This window comes from Lepisma saccharinum, chromosome 24 (assembly GCF_977018435.1).
Source record: "Lepisma saccharinum chromosome 24, izLepSacc3.1, whole genome shotgun sequence".
In the NCBI taxonomy this organism is placed as follows: Eukaryota; Metazoa; Arthropoda; class Insecta; order Zygentoma; family Lepismatidae; genus Lepisma; species Lepisma saccharinum.
The window spans coordinates 54,250,472-54,271,037 of NC_139252.1; the positions used below are offsets into that span (position 1 = coordinate 54,250,472).

The 20,566-nt window shown below is 33.9% G+C and overlaps 1 protein-coding gene and 1 long non-coding RNA gene across 2 annotated transcripts in view; one reads left to right on the forward strand and one right to left on the reverse strand.

Moving 5' to 3' along the window:
- Positions 1–7,819, forward strand: part of LOC145977931 (uncharacterized) — a 75,770-nt gene extending 67,951 nt beyond the window's left edge. Inside the window, exons 2-3 of the long non-coding RNA XR_014440635.1 lie at positions 4,223–4,353; positions 7,732–7,819. This is a non-coding gene — a long non-coding RNA (uncharacterized LOC145977931). The remainder of the gene's footprint in view (positions 1–4,222; positions 4,354–7,731) is intronic.
- A 4,630-nt stretch (positions 7,820–12,449) lies between these two features.
- Positions 12,450–20,566, reverse strand: part of Adsl (adenylosuccinate lyase) — a 521,028-nt gene continuing 512,911 nt past the window's right edge. Inside the window, exons 8-9 of the mRNA XM_083110875.1 lie at positions 19,023–19,199; positions 12,450–12,823 (exon numbers count right to left, since the gene is read on the reverse strand). Of these exons, the coding sequence (XP_082967001.1) occupies positions 12,737–12,823; positions 19,023–19,199 (264 nt within the window). The 3' untranslated portion in view covers positions 12,450–12,736. The remainder of the gene's footprint in view (positions 12,824–19,022; positions 19,200–20,566) is intronic.

Genomic DNA, 20,566 nt, shown 5'->3' on the forward strand with positions numbered 1-20,566 from the left:
TATGCACAATTTAGTTGCATGATCACTATATTTAAGTTTATTAGACTTAAATATAACTCCGCACATTTGTGGGAAACTTGGCATTATTATGCACAACAAAAGCAAATTTTAAAACACTTTAATAGTTCATCTATATAACAAACTTGAATAGCTGGTGAAAGATGTTACCCAAGATGTTAGTTGAGCAGAAGTAGTGTACCAAGAATGTAAGTGCATTTAAAATGCTTTTATACGAGAATTATTTTATTTGCTATTAGGGAATTGTTAAGTCAATAATTCCTGAAGATGAATTGTTTCCTCGTATATTTTATGAAGTTGACATGTAGCAGAGACCTCCACTAGATGATCCAAGCTCGTCACTCATAATTCCATGCCACAGTTGCATGAAAGCATTGTGAAGTGTTCACGTAAAGGCAATAGTGAGTCCTATTGTGACACTTAATGTAGAAATATTTATTACATGAATATATATATATATATTTCTTTTTATGATGCACATGTATCTTTGGTGCTTTATCAAGTTTGGATTCTTCCAATAGTAATCGTGTAGTATTGATAGGTTAGGTATTTATGATTTCAAATACACTTATCAAGCTAAGCCACACGATGGTGCTGCTATATATGATGATTGAAGGTTGACTATTTCCACATCTTAGGGGTATAAATTTATGAAGGAAAAATACATATTAAGACCAGTTACACTAGTTTTTTCAGGGAATGTAATGTTCCATTTATGTTATAATATAAATGTACTTAATTACATAAGTGATTACTCTGAGCCACGTGTCTTATATTTATAATCATCGTAAGTATCAAGTATCTTTTGAGATAACCATTCTTACCATGTTTTGGATTAAAGATATGTTAGATGTATTTTTGATGACTTCTGAAATCACACATGACTATGTTAAAAAGGTTTTAGTCAATTAAGCCTCAGAGATATGTTATTTTATCAATGCACTTTGCTAGGATTGATAAAATATTTATACAGACTAGGATGAAATTTTGTTGGTATGAGGTATATTTTAGTTGTTTTATTCTAAATGAATAACAACGTTAATTTGTGATTTATTTTGACAGCATATTAAAGGACTTTGACATGATCATATGATATCTTTGCACTTGAAGATATTATAGTAATGAGCTTTCACAAGGTATTGTCAGTGTGATGTCATTCTCTATAAGTGTGATCTATATTAAGAGTAGACACAGATTGATTAATTATTTGACAATTTCAGATAGTATTTTCTCAATTGCAAACTCAAAGCAATTCTGATAATCAAAAATTGATTCATGGTTGTAAATTCTTTTAAATATACACATGTATATGTTTGACAGGGTTATACATCTGAGATTATATATCCAATATTTATGTTCATACTTCATAAATGTATAATGTAATATTTTCTTCATCATTACAAAACATGATAATGATATCTTAACTGATAACATATTGTTTATTTTGTTGGTTTGAAGAACAAAAAATACTGCTTCATTTTACAACCATACCCATGAGGGTTGGTTGTTAAGTTCTTCTCTTAGACTGTTGCTTAAGGGAGGTACTGTGAGTCACAGTACTTTATGCATAATTTTTCATTTGTCAGATGTCAATGTCAAATTTTTTTCATTTTTCGTGCTTCTTTCCTTGAGTCTGAAACATTAGTTCAGGTATGAAGTATTCATGTGTAGAGTTTGCCTTAAGTTGATCTTCGTAATCCGACATTGGTCCTCATTCATATATCTTGATCCTTAGTTGTGATTAGCGGTGGAAAAATTCAATATAACAAATATTCTTTGTTATGTGTATTTTGGAGTGCAAAAAATGTATAATATAATGTGATAGCATGTGCATAATAGATTTTAATGCTAAGATTTAGCTGTGGCTTAAAAACATTTTTATAGAGTTCTGAGATTCCAAGAGTTGAATTGTAGGCTCAAATAGAAATAAACTTGACAAGAAGCAAAGACGTGTTGATCCAAGCTTAAGTCAAGTAGTAGGTTCCTTTAAAATGCTAGAATGCATTATGGCTCCAAAATGTGTTCACAAAGGGCAGAATAGGAAATTCGTGCCGTGACGCTGTGAGTTCAGGAACAACAGTTATTTATGATTTAAAACTTTTGTGCGCACATCATAATTTATACATTTCTTGCATGAATTGATTTGTGATGTAAGAAATCTTAGTTTCGACACTCTGTAAATCTGAGGATGTTTGCTTTTGATGCAGGGACTTAGATTCTTGTCTTGTTAGCTGATGTTACTAGACAAATGGATGAATACCCAATGGGAAACTTAGTTGGATCATAGGTAACTTACTCTACATATAGAAAATTATAATTAATATATTTTTGGCTAAATAAAGATTAATATAGAAATTATGCTCTCAGATTAAGAATAAAGTTCTTAATGGTGCTTCATTGGTTCATAATAAATAAAAATTTTATGTAGCTACATTGTTTTATGTAAAAATGGTTCATATGGAACTTCACTAGATAATAATTGTTGGTATGTAGAACTTGATTTTTCTTGTTTGTTTTTCAACATTATTATGTACTAAAAACTCACTATGTGTAGTTGCACTGTATTGGTTCATGATGAACATGTTCTTGTTGTATTGTTGGAAAACAAATATTCATTTATACTCTTTGGAAAACAAATATTCAGTTATACTCAGATGATTATAATGGTAAACATGAAAACAGTTTGTAAATATAGAGGCGTTATATTAATTATTATATTTCAAAAGTCTCAGTAGTGCTCAGATCTGTTGTTGTGGGTTCGTCCCTTGTTGAGCGCCAGTATGACAATAAAAATAATACATTGTCATAACAACATTTGAAAATGGTTAGGCTAAGTTCAAAGTTCCACATTTCTGCAATATTTATAATAAGTTGGTCATAACAGTTATTTTTGACTGGCAATATGAAAAACAAATATCTTCAATCATATGTGTTCTTTCAGACAAAAAAGATATGATACATTCAAATTTATAATTAAATTTATTGAAATTGTGAACATTTGCATTGGCATCAAGGTTAATATACAAAGGTCAACTCTGTAAAATTGTTCAATGTATAATATGATGTCATACTTGGTATTTTGTATCAACATTCAAAAAAAATGGTAATTGTAATCATTAGATAAGTATATTGTAATATACATAGTAAAATAGCTGTAACAGAGCAAATATGTACATTTACAACACAAACATTCAAGCTGTTAAGCACTTATGGACAAAAATATAACACAAAAACAATTGAAGATAACACATACTAAAAAATCGGGCTTGAACTAGTTGCTCTAATACTAGTTGTCTGTGACTTGGTGAGAAGCTCAAGATGGAACAAAGATAAGTACAAATTTAGCATTATGGAATGGGGATATATTTGTACAATAATTGTTGCTTTTAAAGCATTAAACTTGGCAATGTGATAATAACTTGGATGCTTAAGTTATATAGAAGCCTTTTATGACTTGAATGAACTTTGATCATGATATAATCTGATAAAGATTCGAAAGTTGTGGAATGACACTGATATGTATAATAGATGCTATGTTGAATTGGAAGCAGTGAATAAGTATCTGTTTTCATCTTCCTTAAGGGGCTGGCTTGTGAATGTTACAGTTCCTCAAATGAGTGCTTGGAGGAAGGTCGCATAGAGTGACACTTATATGTTCTACGTTTGGAGGTGATTTGAGAAGATGATGAATTTCGAAAACTGAAGCTCAGAATTGTAGATACAAAGACTTGCTTTATCCTGGAAGGAGATAACAAAGATATATATATATATTTTCTTATGTATAGCATTGATATTTTATAAATATTCTTGTAATCAAAGGCATAATTTGATGCTATTGTAATTTTTGTTGTTTCTAGTTTTTTTTTTTCATTTTTATCAATATAATAATTATAAAATTATCAGTATATGTAAATTTAAATTTCCTTTCCAATATAGCACCATAGCTACTACCTATTGTGCTGATACTGAGTTTGAATTAAACTGACTAACATTGTTAAAAGTTGTCTAAAAGTTCTTATCTTCATTGTTTTTAAAACAGTTCCCTATTTTAATACAGATGTGCAACTTATTCCTTTCCCACCTCTAATAGAGAACCAAGGTACATTCAAAATTGTGGATGTAAGCTGAAGGTACATGCGTGCACATTAGTAGTTTTTTTTCTATTTATGTTTCAAGTTTATAATATGTTAATATGTTGTTTCAGGTGAAATGCTTTTTCGGGATAGACGTCATGAGGAAGGTCTGCCATTTCTGCCTGCTCACCAGTGAAGAGTCTGGATCGACAAAAGATCAGCATCCACTCTGTCTAGTGAACATTCAGCATGGAGAAGTGGGGTAGGTGAATGTTCATTGTACCTGTCATTATTTCTTGAAAACTTACTCTTACAAATACCATATTTCACACCCTCAGTCCAAATATTGTTTTATAACTGTTCATTTCGTAATTGTCATATTGGCATGTCAGATAATCAATTTTCTCATAGTCTACGGTTATTACAAGCATAAGAACACATTTTTTTGTTGTGACGTTGTTACATTATCCATAACTGTATCCTTAATCAAGCTAGAAATAAATGTCTGATGAAGGGAGCGTGTGTTCTCCTGAAACGTCACAATGAAAAACTGTGTTTTTATGCTTGTAATAATCGTAGACTACAAGAGAAATATTTCTACAATGCAAGCAAAACGCACATACCAGATAATGAAACCAATGATACCAGTGTAGAATCTTCGGTCACACAAGATTAAATTTTGCAAATCTGTACTTTGCAACACTAGTAAATTTTCTCAAGTGTTAATATTTTGACTTGAGTGCACAAATCAGTAACAACTAAGGTGTTATTTTTTTTTCAAACCAGAAAAATGTTCATTGAACTATGTCGATTTGCACTATATTCAGTTTTAACATTTATTCACGATATTCCGTGTATCCTAATCTTAGTTTAGTTTAGTAACAAATTATTTTTAGTTATTGGCACAATTTGTTTAAAAAATTAAGTTCATGTAATGGTTGTACTGTTGACTTTTATGCAAAATAATCACATAAAATCAGCAATGGTTATCCAGTGAAATACAGTATTTGTGAATAATTGAAATGGGAGACTTGTGGTGAGAGATCCAAAGGTTGAAAATTTTTCCAGCCTTGTAAGTGCATAAAGTGTGTGCGAGGTTCTCCCAGTTCACTGCCATTTTCAGCTAATTCATTTCAAGTTCTTTCTCAGTTCTAGGGCTACTGTACACTAGGTATCTAAAATTCATTGACCAGGTTTAATGGCCATTAATTATACATAATACCAATAAAAGTCAGTTGTGTTTTTTTTTTTTTGGAGACTTGATAATGTTGAATTGGCAATAATTTCTAATTTTTTGCTTAATGTCCATGCTTGTGTGTCAAATTCAAACTTTGTAAATTACATCATACTGTTAGGTTCTATTTACACAAAAAGATAGACACTCTACTAACTAGGCCACTATGGCTCCATAACTACAATAGTATTGTATGACTACCACAAAGACACATTCATTTGATTTTTATGTGCATGGTAGTGGTGGTGATGTGATATATCAAATCAGGCTAGAATTTCACGAGAAATGAAGTAGCGAAGGTTTTTCCAACTTATCTTTAGCCAGCAAAAAGTTATTACTGCATGCTTGTAACCACTTTCTCCTTTTCGAGGTGTTAAAAACAAAGCATTAGAATGCTCCTGATGTGTTAGGAACTCATCGAGATCATGCTGACATCTCGGGAGAGAAAGAAGTATACGCACCATTGCATGTGATTTTAATGAACGACATTCACCAAATAGTTGAATAGTGAAGAATATTGGGAAAAGTATCTCAAACAATTACGTGACACTTCCATTGGAATGAAAAATTCTTCAGTAACGAGGCTAATTTTTATGTTCACGGTGAAGTTAATTAAAAAATATATGCAATACCTGTGATTTGATAATCTACAGTAGACAGATCCCAGCAGAATGGTTGTTGCTGGTAAGCTAATGATGTGGTATAGTGTATGGAGAACGAATGGTTGGTCCATATTCAACAACGGAACCTTAAATGGTGAAGGGTTCTTGGATTTATTAAGTGAACAGGTTTTTGATCCTTGCTTATGGGATATGGCACTTTTCCAGAGTTATGAAACAGGACAGAGTGTGACTACACTATGTGAACATTTTGGCAATTTCTTCATGTTAAATTCCTAGGTAGATTGATGGTCAGACAGGGATCTATTAAAAGGCCTGCACATTCCCCAGATCTAACATCTTAGGAGGACTTTTACCTTCAGAAACATTTGAAGAGAATGGTGCATGCACTTAAAGTCCGTGATATTGACCATCTGAGAGAAGGCATAGTTGCTGCTTGCGATGGTGTTGCACCTGCTACATTACCAAATGTTCTATGCAAGTGTGAGAGACGTCAACGAGTGTGCTCACAGGAATATTGACAACACTATAATGTGCATATATCGTAAGTGAAAGATATGCATATAACTTTTTGATGGCTAAAGATAAGTTGGAAAAATCTTTGCTACTTCATTTCTCGTGAAATTCTAGCCTGATTTGATATATCACATCACTCCCTTTCCTTTGAAATTTTTGCGTTGAATTCAATATGGCGGTCAACAATATGCCGGACCTGCGCTTAACACACACAGCTAGAGATCTCCCTGTGCCTAACCTATTTCTTTCATGACCAGGATAACTCCTTTACATTTTGTAGGTGGTGTTAAAGGACTTTTGACTCGTCATAGTTCATGTAGTGAGGCTTTTATCAGTCACATAGTTACACATATTATTTTGTATCTTCTGATCCCATCGCAGTCCCAGAATGATTTTTTGATATGTTTTAGAGTATGACATGAGGGACCACATATATTTTTTTCACGATTTTTGGTGATGACATGTTTTGAGATATTCAAGGTCAAAAGTTAAGGTCACGTGACAAAATTATATTTTTATCCAAAGGTAGGCTTGTTATATATCACTGGAAAGCTTGTTCAATTCCCTGTACAATAAGCTTTATTTGAGCTTCCTAGGCGAAATAGGGGCAGAGTTACAGCACATTTAGTATAACTAAGCGGGCTCAAAAAGGGCATTTTCTGCTATCTTTGACCTTGAATAATTTAACAATTACAAGACAAATGAAACTAAAAAATTTCATAGTTACCAAGTTCCATGCATAGTTTCAACTCCCCAAATTTCATGAAAATCGGAGATGGTCAGGTTGGGGGCTGTGTTGATTTCGCATGGAATGACTCCATATCATCAACATTCTCATCTTCATGATTAGCCAAAACTGGCAGAAATGTGAAGTAAAAAAAAAAGATTAACACCGCCTAGTAAAAAAAGGTTCAAGGTTGGATTCCTTGAGAGGATGCATGGTAGTTGAGATATAACTTTAAATTGAAGGTTTAGTATCATTTGCTCTATGTGTGTGTGTGTTTGTGTAAAATCAGCTTAAAAGAACAAAGAATATGTCGCATTTTATAATGCATTGAAAACTGTCACAGGTAATCAAAAAAATTAGGAATTCTTGCAATGTTGAAGTAATGAAGTATTGATAATGTCACACCTCTGGAGTACACTGTAAATTCAGCCATACCCAGAAATGTATTTTTGTGTGTGTTTTTGTTAAAGAAAATAGTTTTGGAGTAATGGAACTTGAATTGATGCCACGAATTTTATTTTTTCCACCATTTTTTTATTTCAGAGAAATGAAGCTGGAAGCCCACATAGACACAACAGGAAGTGATGGAAGAGCCTGACTAAGGACCCCTTACAAGACTGAATGAATACATAATCTGTAAAAACATGAGAAATATAAATAATGAGTTGAAACTACACATGTGGTATTTTTCTTTTATGCCTACTTAACAAGCTACAGGTGAAATTTATTAACTGCAATTTTATTATAAAATGAACAAATGCCACATCTATAACACTACATCCACTTTCACTTTGATCAATTACAATAATCTGTTTACAACCGCAGGCTGCAAATGTAGTAAAGTCTTGTCCAATATAATTTTGGGGAAAGCGCATTGCTGGATTTGGGTGTAAACTCAAAATGAATATATTTAACTAGAAATTCACTTTCCCTTGGATGAGAGATTTATTCATACTTCGACCTACTAATTAGTCCATATCTTTTGTTTATTTTTTAAAAAAAATTGTTCAAGTATTTTCCATGTGTTTAGCTTTTTTATTTTCTGCAGCAAATGTATGTATTTTTATTAGAGACTATTAATTAGTTTGATGTGTGCATAAGAATTACAAAATAGTTCGTATATGCTTCGTGTACATTTAATGGCATTGAATTTAGTTTTAGACAATTTTTTTTTTTGTCTTTTTTGCATTTTTCTTCATGTTACTCATTTTATCAATTAGTAGTTAGTGTCAATTTTACATATCATTCGTCCTTAGATTTGGAAATATTGGTTAAAAATGTGACTACTTGGTTCTGTGGTGGGAATATTTACCCTACTGCATGTAGTGGGTCTGAATTAGATGAAGGGCTAGTAGGAAAAAATTGTGTAGTAGAGAAACTTATATCAATAGTTACACACACTCATTAGAAACCACATTTTCTAATAAGTATGTGTAACTATTGGTTTAATTTTCTCGGATACACCATTTTTTCCTACTACTTCTTTATCTTATTCGGACCCACCACCTGCTGGTGTTAGTTGCCCAGCAAGATTGTGGTCAACTTGCTGCAAGTTTCAACACCTGCCTTGCAAGTTTCAGGTTAACTTCCAGCAAGCCTCAGATCTTTAACACCTACTTTGCAAGTTTCATGTTAACTTGCAGCAAGCCTTGAGACTTATCGTGCAAGTTAGCTGCAGGTTACAGTTAGAACTTACTGCAATTTCAAATGTTGGTAATTAGTACCTTTGCTTTCAATTTGCTGCAAATTTACAGACTTGCTCTGAAATTTTCCTGCAAGTTCCCGTTACTTGCATTGCAAACTTAATGTGGATTTGAGGTAAGTCTACCTTGCTATCTGGGTTGTCTCTGCATAAAACAGCTGTTACCTGGGAGCACCCCTGAAACTTGTTATTACTTCCTGTGCCTGCACAACAATGAGAGAGAACATTTTTCCTCAATAATGTTCGCATGTCTATCAACTGTCAGCGGAATAAAGAAAAAGAGTGGTATTGTTGTTCTGTAGTAGTTGGTAAGAAAATACTATATCTGCTTTTATTTTAATTTCTTCATCCCTAATTTCCTTATCGTGCCATCAATAATATAAACTATCAGTTGCGCTAAAGGTATGAAGAATAAATTATAAAATACCCAATTATGTGCAAGACAATTACAAAGTTATAGAAAAATATTTGGTCTAGGAATTAATTTGTGCACCTGGACAAGAGATGGCGTAACGAGCGTGTCGTCCCACAGTTCGGTGTATCCACACATGCGTTGAAAACTTCTGTCAGCGCGCATCGTTCCTAGTATAGGGCAGTTGATTGACGCGTCAACAACAGCATTTTGGAGTCAATTGAACATGGTGCAGTTCGTGCCAGATAAAGTGTTTTTGCGGGTTGTTCTGCTTCATTACTTTAACATGCAGAAAAGTGCTACCGAAAGTCATCGTATTTTGGTGGAAGTGTATGGTGACCGTGCGCTAGCTGAGCGAATGTGTCAGAAATGGTTTGCACGGTTTAGAAGTGGTGATTTCGGCCTGGAAGACCAAGAGCGACCTGGACAGCCAAAAAATTTTGAAGGCGAAGAATTGAGAGCATTGCTCGATCAGGATTCGTGTCAAACGCAGGAAGAACTTGCAGAAGCATTAGGCGTTGATCAAACAACAGTTTCCAAACGCCTCAAAGCCATGGGAATGATTCAAAAGATGTCACATTGGGTTCCACATGAATTGAAAGACAGAGACGTTGAAAGAGGAAAAACCATTTGTGAATTGCTGCTTCAAAGACAGAAAAGAAAGGGGTTTTTGCATCGCATTGTTACTGGCGATGAGAAGTGGATGCATTACGAGAACCCGAAACAAAAAAAGGCCTGGGTGAAGCCAGGTGAACCAGGTCCATCACAACCGAAACGAGATATTCATTGTGCAAAGGTTATGCTGTGCATATGGTGGGATATGAAAGGTGTGGTGTAATATGAGCTGCTGCAACCGGGTGAAACTATTAATGGAGAACGTTATCGAAGACAATTAATGCGTTTGAAGCAAGCTCTGGCCAGGAAACTACCAGAATGGGAGAACAGACATGATAAACTTATTTTTCAACATGATAACGCTCGCCCACATGTCGCAAAACCGGTCAAAACCTATTTAGAAAATGTCGGATGGGAAGTTTTACCCCATGAATAACAATTTGATTGGACAGCGGTTCACTTCTTCAGAAGATATCGAAAAATGGGTCTCTGACTGGATCGCTTCAAAGGATAAGGACTTCTTTCGCCACGGAATCCATAACTTGCCTGACAGATGGGCGAAAGTGGTGGCTCGCGATGGACAATATTTTTCTTAAGGTATTTATGTATTTTGTGTTTGAACTACAGTTTCAATGTGTGCGTAACAACCGCACGAATTAATTCCTAGACCAAACATGTCTTATTACAAGAAAATTGAAGAAATATGTTGTAAAAATGAGAAATTGGTTAAATATGCTTTATAAAGTTCGTCTACTTTGGCAGATTTTCATCCGATACGTAAAGATCTCGCCCCAGTATTCGATCCGATGCCAAATAAAAAAATTGTTATAAAGTCCCGGGCCCTAGTCATGAAACATTAACATTTGTTTCATATTTTGACACTAACATTTAAATTTGACATAAGATTATGCTCAGATAGGCTGATAAAAGCTGGACCTAGTTTTAAAATGGAATTTGAAGTATTATGCAATCAGTCTTCACCAGGGATTAAACCCAGTACCTGTTGATTACGAGGCAAGGGCTTTACTACTATTCCATTGGGTGGACCAACATGCATACACATGTAAGGCAAAACAATTTAATTTCACCATATTTTAAACAGTTGCATTTGGGTCAGTACACGTGAAATCACCCAGAGCAGGTTGCTTCAAATTCTTTTACTGATACATGGTCAGATATGTAAATTAAATTTGTCCAAAAAATATGTTTAAAGTTGGAAATTTTCAGGAATTGCATGGCACACACATGATACAAAATATGTCATATCTCAGAAACTACCTAAATCATTACAATATTCCACATATTGTTTGAGAGAAGGACAGTCCTAACAGAAAATAATTATGTTATCACTCCTACCTGCTCAGAAAGTAGAAAAATCTTTAAAGAAAGTATGTTGTGTTGAAAAAGACACTCCATTTCGGGTAATTGTTTGATAGGGAATCCCAGGTTTAACACTGAAAATTGTTAGTTATATTTTTGTCAACTGGCCCTAAAACACACAAAACTTACTTATATGTGTTACATAATATTGTTAGAAATGTTGAATTTATGTGAGAAGCATTACTATGATGATTATCCACTTTTAGCTCACAGAAATTGTACTAAGACCAGAGTTCTTGTGCAGAATGCATGTGGGTGTTAAAAATTTTCATATTTTTGTTGTTCTAACCCCTATGCAAGGGTAGTTCAATGCAGCAATTATTTTCTAATACTCGACTGCCCTTGCAGACAGTTGCAATAATTATAACTGAGCTAAGGAAAATAAATAAAAGCTGTGGTAAAAAACATTGTTTTCAGTACATTTGAAGCTTTATTTTATCTGTACCTTTTTTCACGATCTCTAATGCAAATGACTGAAATTTAAGGTAAAAATTGATATTAAAAGTTTTGGACTTTTTTTAGTAGGGACATAATATAATATCAGAGCTATAATATTTGAGCTGTGCTAGTGATTTGCCCTTTTAGGTAGTGCTTTGAAAATGCTTTTTTTGCCTCCCCCAAAATCTCTGGTTGGGGACCTAAAAAAAATTGATATATACTGTGTAGTCTGAAAGGTAAGGGCAAAAAATTCAAGATTGTATTGATTGTGCTGTGTAACGAAGAAAGACCTGATATGGAGAGTATATTTTTCATCAGAAACCTTCAAATATTTTTTTTTTACTTTGTAAGTGTGTAGAAGTGGTAACACTGTTATTTTCTGTTAGGACTGTACTTCTCTCCTCTAACAATACCTAAATCATCACAATATTCCACATAGTTTCCGAGATGACATATTTTGTGTCATGTGGTGTGATTGTTCTTCCACCATATTAGGCCATGGATCTATCAGTAAATCAATTGGGTGATTTCACATGCATCCATTTTTAAATAGGAATCGTAACTTTTCTGGCAACGTGCTTTGAACAAGTGTTCACTTTATTCTCATTAGGGAGTCATGATCCCTGACGACAAGAGCAAAGTATGCACTAGAAACGTTGCATGAGAACACTTGTTTCAACCTTACCAATGGGTTTTCTTAAAAAGAATAACACATAATTTTATTCTGTGTGTATTCACCAACTTTGATAGTACAGTACATGTTCATTACAGCATCACACATGATTGCGAAGAACAATTCAATGAACACTTTCTTGTGGTCAGAAACAATCTTGATATGCAAGGCAAATTGGGCATCGATAAAATGAAAACAAAGTTGTACAGCTCCTTGAATTGAGAAAGCCCACTACAGGCAAAAACAATGTTCCAAAAATAGAAGCTATTAATTAACATGTTATTTCTTAATATGGCAGCTTATGTTGAGACAATGAGGTCTAAAATGTTTAAATTTCTAATATTGCTGGCTTGTCCATCTTCCCTTCGTATTTCTTCAGAACTGGGTAAACCTCTTCATTCAGAAATTCAGTAACCTATAAAAAATGAAAAGTTACATGAATATGTAATAATACAAGCTTGAACAAATCTCTGGCATGCATCATGCTATTATTCTACCAAGAGAGCCAGCCCTGGTTTTTTGCTGTTTTACCTGCAGACAATTCCACACAGATATCAGGTGAAAATAGGACTGGGTCAGTTGGTAGAGCAATGATCATGTTAAAGCCTACATTTTGGCTGCAATTTCTACGTCAAATTGTTAGGTAATGAAAATATTACTTCATTCTACTATAGCTTATGGTGACTTGACCATCCATACAAGTCTGTAGTTCAAGGTAGATACACGAGATGATTATATATTTGTGTAATGGCTTTCAATGTCCTAATATACTATATTGCAAGGAATGAGCCCATACTTTTAAGGTACTTGGATTATTTTAGGGATCCACATTGAATGTGTCCTGCAAATTTTAAGTTTCAATTGATTTTACACCCACATTGTGATTCTTTGTAAGTCTTCTACAGGGTGTCTAGAAATGATTGAAGCGATTCCATGATGTTACTGTACGTGTATTATTGAACATATCCTGAAGTAACTTTACAGTTTTGTAGAGAAACTCAATAAGTTTTGTGATATACTACAGGTTATGGAGGACCTTTCCCCATGGCACCGTTGACTGTCCGTAACTCAATGCTTTTTGCGCAATCCCGAAGTTTAGAGTTTACGGCTCCTTCAGGGAACAACCATTACAGAATATGGGTATCTTGAGATGTTACAAAATTGGCTCGTGCCACAGTCGGATCAGTTGGGGAAATGATCAATAACTGCTGTCATTGCCTCACGCTCCTCTGACTTAACTCTGTGTGACATTTTTGTCTGTGTGTCTCAATTGTCAAGATGGTGCTGGCTCGCATCATCAGTGCTTTTGATCAAATTGATAGGGACATACTGTATTGGGTTTGGGAAGAACTTGATTATAAAGTTTGTTTGCAGAACACAAAAATTGGGGGGGGGGGGGGGCATATCGAAAACTTGTCTAGCTTCTACAAAACTGTAAAGTTGCTTCACGATATGTTCAATAATACACATACAGTAACATCGTGAAACTGGATCAATCATTTGTAGACACACTGTATATTAGACAGGTAATGGATTATGCCCCCTTAAAACTGATGTCAACATTTTTCTGCTAGGCATATTTATGTTGTAATGACTGCAAGATTGTAACTTTCTCATAAATAATCTTGCTGTTTGTTTTCAGTTTGCCACACATTTACTATAATCTAATATTACAGCACAAATATACTTTCAAAAGCTGCTTTGTTGGCATCACCTTAACTGTACATAACCCATAACATCCAAATATTTCATCAGTAATGATTATACGTCAGCACCAAAGCCTTTTCATGGAAATAGTCAAATTTATGAAAATGTCTTCTTATACAGCATTAATAAACGAAACTTTCCCATGCAAAATATTTTTTTTGGAACTGCTTTTCTCTACGTATCAATCCATGCATTTATCAAATTTAGCAAAAGGGTCACTTTAAAGAACCACATGTCTAAAAATAAAATATGATGATTTGTACCCAAGGAAAATAATCTAATTTTCAAAAACAAAAAATGTTACAATAAAAGCTGAAAAGCTGCACTAACATTCTTTAGAAAATTGTACAATGTAATCTTTGGTTACTGTACTTGCAGAAAGTGCAATCAGACCAGGGAGAATTTTTAAAAAATATGTCCTCTATTTTACACTTTTCCTGACTGCTCCTTATCATGAAACCTGTAGAGTATCGAAGATATTATTGATAACATTTTGTATGTGTGTGTTAAGCAAGTGCTTAAAATACGGTCATTCCATATTATTTCAAACAACCCTAGTCCCATCATAATTTTTTAAAAATATGAATAATTTAATAACTACTGTTGTACATATAATTACAAATACAATATAATGATTCTATATATAATATGCATTTTAAAAATTCTTAAATATATTATTTCTTATTCGGAAAAACATTCACCAAATTTTAATGTCAGAATTTTCCTCTTTGCAATCATTGTAATGTAGCATGGGAGCAAAACTAGTAAATGTAAAAGAACAATTATGATGCGACAAGGGTTGTTCAACATGCAATGGCCCTATTTTAAGCACACAAAATGTTTTATGCTCTACAGGTGTCCTGACAAGCAGCAGTCAGAAACAGTGTTACATCTTTTACACAAAAATATGTTTTTGAAAAAGGATCAAAAATGATTTTTTTTTTCCTTTCTACGTAACGTTAGAAGTCAGTGCATTCCAATTTCCATATGCTATGCTATGCTATTCTATAACCCCTCTCTTTAAGAAAATAAATAAAAGAAATGTCTACTTCAATTAGTTCTTGAGCAACTTCTTTTTTTTTTTGTACTTTGTGGTAAGTTTTAAAAGCCTGCACTTTAAATGGCTCCAGCATGTAAAGGTTAATACCCTTAAAACAAAATGTTCAAGTTATCAAAGGAATTGCTTTCCAAAATGATCATACGTTCATAGATAAGTTATTAAACAACAAATAATACACTCCTCACAAAAAGTTTGGAATATTATTATATTACGCAATAGGTGATAAGTAGATTTAGGGTTTTAACCTATTTTTTCCTTTACAGGTATGTAAGAAATAATAAGTTATGTCAGCATTTTGTTAAAAAACACAACAACTTATGAAGTTTTAGGTTTATGCACCTATATCAAGACTTTTTCTTAGGTATTTTAAAATGTTTGAGGATTTTTATCTTGAACATTTGCTTTGTTTGGTCACGAAAAAATTAAATGATGAACATATTTGAAACGTACTAACTAACTCCCTAGCCTTCTTAAACCCGAAGGTTCATGGCTGCAGCAACACAGGCCTTCCATCTTTCCCTATCTTGAGCAAGTTCTATATACTCTTTTCCATCCCTACCGATTTCCCTTAGGTCCATCTCAACGTTGTCCCTCCATCTTCGTCTTGGCCTTCCTACAGGTCTCTTACCATCAGGTTTCCCAGCAAGAATCCTGCAAACTCCTCTTTCCTCTCCCATTCGTGCCACATGGCCTGCCCACCTAAGTCTTCTTGATTTAATTATTCTAATAATATCTGGACATGAATACAAATTATGTAGTTCTAAATTATGTAACCTTCTCCACTCACCTGTTTCCTCATCCCTTTTAGGTCCAAAGATTTTCCTAAGGATCCTATTTTCAAATACTCTCAATTTATGTTCCTCTTTCAATGTAAGGGACCAAGTTTCACATCCATATAATACTACAGGCAAAATTACTGTTTTGTATATTTTAACTTTTAGTTTCTTAGATATTAAACGAGAAGACAAAAGTTTATGAAGAGAGAAGTAACATGCATTTCCTGAATTAAGCCTACTTTTTATTTCCTCTTTAATATAATTTTCATTTGTTAATATTACTCCTAAGTATTTGAATTTGGAAACTGGTTCAAACGAGTTGTTATCAATAATTAGATTTTGATTATTACCTAACACTTGGTTTCGGCCTGTAAGCATATATTTAGTTTTCTCTTTGTTAACTTCCAAACCTATCTCTTTAGCAGTTTTGAAAAATATTTTAGCATTGTTCTTAATTGTATTCACATCATCCCCCAGTAAGTCTACATCATCTGCATATGCTAACAACTGAGTCACACCATTTAATTTTAGTCCTTCTTTAGTTTCTTTTACCTTCCGAACAGCATATTCTAAGGCAAAATTAAAGAGCAAAGGAGATAATGCATCTCCTTGTTTTAACCCATCATGAATTGTAAATTTGTCAGACATATTAATACCCACACGAACTTTACTTTCTGTTTCACTGGTGCATATTTTTATCATACTAACAAGCTTCTTAGGTATTCCAAACTCTACTAATATATTATATAATTTATCTCTTTTGACCGAATCATATGCTTTTTTGAAATCAATGAATAGCTGATGGACATTTTGATTATATTCCCACTTTTTTTCAAGTGTCTGTCTGATGTGAAAAATTTGATCTGTAGTTGATCTGTTACGTTTAAATCCACATTGATAATCTCCTATAATTTCATTAGCATATGGGGTTAGTCTTGTTAAAAGAATGTTAGATAATATTTTATATGTTGTTGAGAGTAGAGAAATTCCACGGTAATTATTGCAGTTCATTTTATCACATTTCTTAAACACAGGAACAATTATGGATTCTTTCCACTGTTGAGGGATTTCTTCTTTATTCCATATTAAACAAATTAATTTATGAATTTGACATATTAAGGAATTTCCACCATATTTAATTAACTCAGCTGGTATTAAATCAATGCCAGGTGCTTTGTTATTCTTTAGCCTTTTAATAGCATCCTTAACTTCAGTCAAGTTAGGTTCTGGAACTAAAGGTTCTGCTGTGTGGACTTCATTTACTTCTGATTTATCTCCTACATGGACATTTAAAAGGTCATTAAAGTAGTTCTTCCATCTATTTAGAATATCGCTTGGGTCAGCTAGAAAATCACCGTCTTTATCTTTTATCAAGTTTACTTTAGGTTGCCACCCCTTTCTAAACTCATTTACACCTTTATATAAATCTCGGATATTTTTATTTTCGCTGTTTGTTTCAATTTCGTTAATTTTGCTTTTCAAATAATCTCTTTTTTTACTTCTAAACGTGCGGTTAACTTCTCGCTTTATTCTATTATAATTGTTTAGATTTGTATCATCAGAGTTATTTAACCACCTAAGTCTAGCCTGATTTCTTATTTCTATTAGATTATGACATTCATTATCAAACCATGGCTTACTTTTTCTCGGTTTATGGTATCCTATACTTTCTTTAGCTGCTGATTCTATTGCATTACGTATGTGCTCCCAATTCTTATTTACGTCTGTTTCATTTATATTTTCATCATCATTTAAATCCTGCAAAACATCAAATCTATTTGACAGTTTAATTTGGTAATCTTTCTTAATTCTTTCATCAGTAAACTTTCCTGTATCAAATTTTAGAACTTTTAGATTTTGTTGCTTATGATTTATCAGTGAGAGTCTTTCTCTTAATTTAGCAATTACTAAATAATGGTCACTGGCACAGTCAGCACCTCTATGTGTACGGACGTCAATTATACTAGTATGCCTTTTCTTATCAATGAGAATATGATCTATCTGATTATGAGTTTTACCATCTGGAGAAGACCAGGTATATTTATGGATATCTTTATGTTTAATAGTGGTACTTTTCACAATTAAATTCTTTGAGATTGCAAAAGTAATCAATCTTATACCATTATCATTACTTAATTCATGAAGACTTTCTTTACCAATCGTGGGTTTAAATGTCTCTTCTTTGCCAATCTGTGCATTACAATCACCTAACAGAATTTTCATATCATACTGAGAAAATTTATCAAAGACCTGTGTTTGTGTGTAATGTGTTTGGCTTTGAAACGTACTCTCTGTCAATTTCCCTTCCCGCAGGTTCACGGTACTTTTTTCAAAGCTCTAAACAAAGTAAAATGTCTGTTGCCACTGTTACCTCTACAGTCCAAAGTGCAACTGCTCACTTTCGCCTCACTTCGGTGCTTTGTGGCATTCAGCATTGAAAGATTATTTTCAGCATACAAGATGATCCTCACAGACAAAATTGCAGAGTTTGACTGTGAATAACATGAAAAAAAAGATTGTTGCCTAACTATATGGCGAACAGTGGCTTTTAATACCAAATTTTCAATTGTAAGTTCTCCCATCGTCATTGGATTAGGCAACACACAACATTATGCAAGGTAGTGCATCAGGATATAGGTGTCCCATTTTCATTGCCGGTGACTATACCTAATCAGTATTTTTCAGGAATTTTGAACAATTTAAAGTTTTTTTAAAATCTGTTTCAGGATTTTTCGAGCTTTTTTTAGAAACTAAAATTCCAAGGTCTAGTGATAAGGCATGGTGGCGGATGTCAGCGAAAAGTCAAGAACGTCCACCAGATTGATACCATGTGTTGTTGCATTCCATGGCTGTCTTATCAACTATTGTCTAATGTAACAATATTACAAACTTTTTTTGAGGAGTGTAGAATGCAGAATTTTCTTAGTTGTACACGTGTACAAGGTTTGCTTCAGTCAAATATTCTTTCCAATTGATCATGATCCGAGTCCTCATGTGAATCAAGTCTAATCCTCTTTGGGACTTGTGTTGTGTGTGACATGTTATCACTTGTATTATCAAGTATCACCAACCTGCTCTGGGGCTCTTCCTACAAAGCTCGATGGGTCCAGCAGAGAATCCAACTGGGGAAGGATTGGTGAGAAGTAGGGAGTGCCTCTGATTCTGTCTACCAGGTCATTGTCCAGGCCTTTCTGCTTCACCTGGGCACCCGCTTGGTGCGACAGGACTCTTATCTGCTCGTGGCATTCCTGAAATGGAAAATTACATTTCATAGTCGCAACTAATAGTGAAATAAACAAAGGAACCTTTAAGTATGGGGGGGGGGGGGCAAATGAAAACCCTTGAACAGGGGTTCCCAAACTTTTTAGTTTCACAGCAGCCAAGTCAGAATGTAGGAACATCTAACACTTGCAACCCTCAGTGTGGTTGCGTTGAAGTTTAAAAATAAACATTCAAATTCATAAACATTTTATATGTAAAATCTACTAAATAAGCATATATGTGGAACAATCATATCATTGATTGAATTTACAATTGTATTCACAATGTTTCACAGCACACTTTGGGAACCACTGCCTTAGAAGTTAAAAAAAAATATCAGACAGACTGTTTACAGCTCAAATTTACGTCAAATATAAACTTGTATTTACAAAACAACTTCAAGGCTGCAACACCAATCAAGCTAGTGTGATATCTAGATTTTATGTTTTTCTTGGGACCAAGTTAAAGCTACTTAAGATGCAGGAATATGTAAATCTGAGGAAAATTTTATATCATTTTGCTATGTTGGTACCATCCAGATTGAATGTATGTATGTATAATGCTGGTGAAAGTAAAATTTGGGATCCACTTTCTCTGGAAGTACAAAACTTATTGAATTTTTGTTTGCCAGAGAATGTCTTTATACAAGTTTATGAATGGAAAAGCATAAAGAACCTTATCAGGCGTTTAAACTACACCTTACTGCCTCTACAGGTTCTGGGATCGAACCAGGAACCTTTAGATGAATGTAGAGCTTCCCATAAGAGGGAAGCGGTAGCTCGTAAGCACTCGCTTTGCTGCATCTTCCATTTGCGGAGGTACCTAAATTAACTTAACCTACAGAACTTTTTAAATGAGTGGCAACTCATACATATATTTGGGTTAAAATGACCTACAGTCTGCATAGATAAGGTGGGCGGTAGAGAAAAAGCATGTTACCCGTCTCGTTCTTGATGAGTTGATCAATAAGAGTCTCCAGGGTAACTCTCTCTCACACACACACTGATCTAGTCCCGCACAACTGTCTCTTAAAACTCTGTACTTCACTCCCAAACAACTTTAGAACCGACTTTCATCTTTCGTAATCAAGCTCGACTATCTTTCAAAACCAAACTCCCTGTCGTCTCCAGTCTCTCCAAAACTCAAAACCAAGTTATTTTCCTACTCCCGACCAACTGTCAGATTCCACTTCCATGCTCTCAAACTTAAGCTCCTCCTACTTTTCATCTCTCACCCCACTTTTCTCTGCAATAACTGGCAAATGCTTTGTGTTGAAGTTGTCCTGAAGTTAACACATTCCTTAAAGTTTCCTGACTGTTACCTAGCTAAGCGTAAGTCGAACATGAAAAAGAGA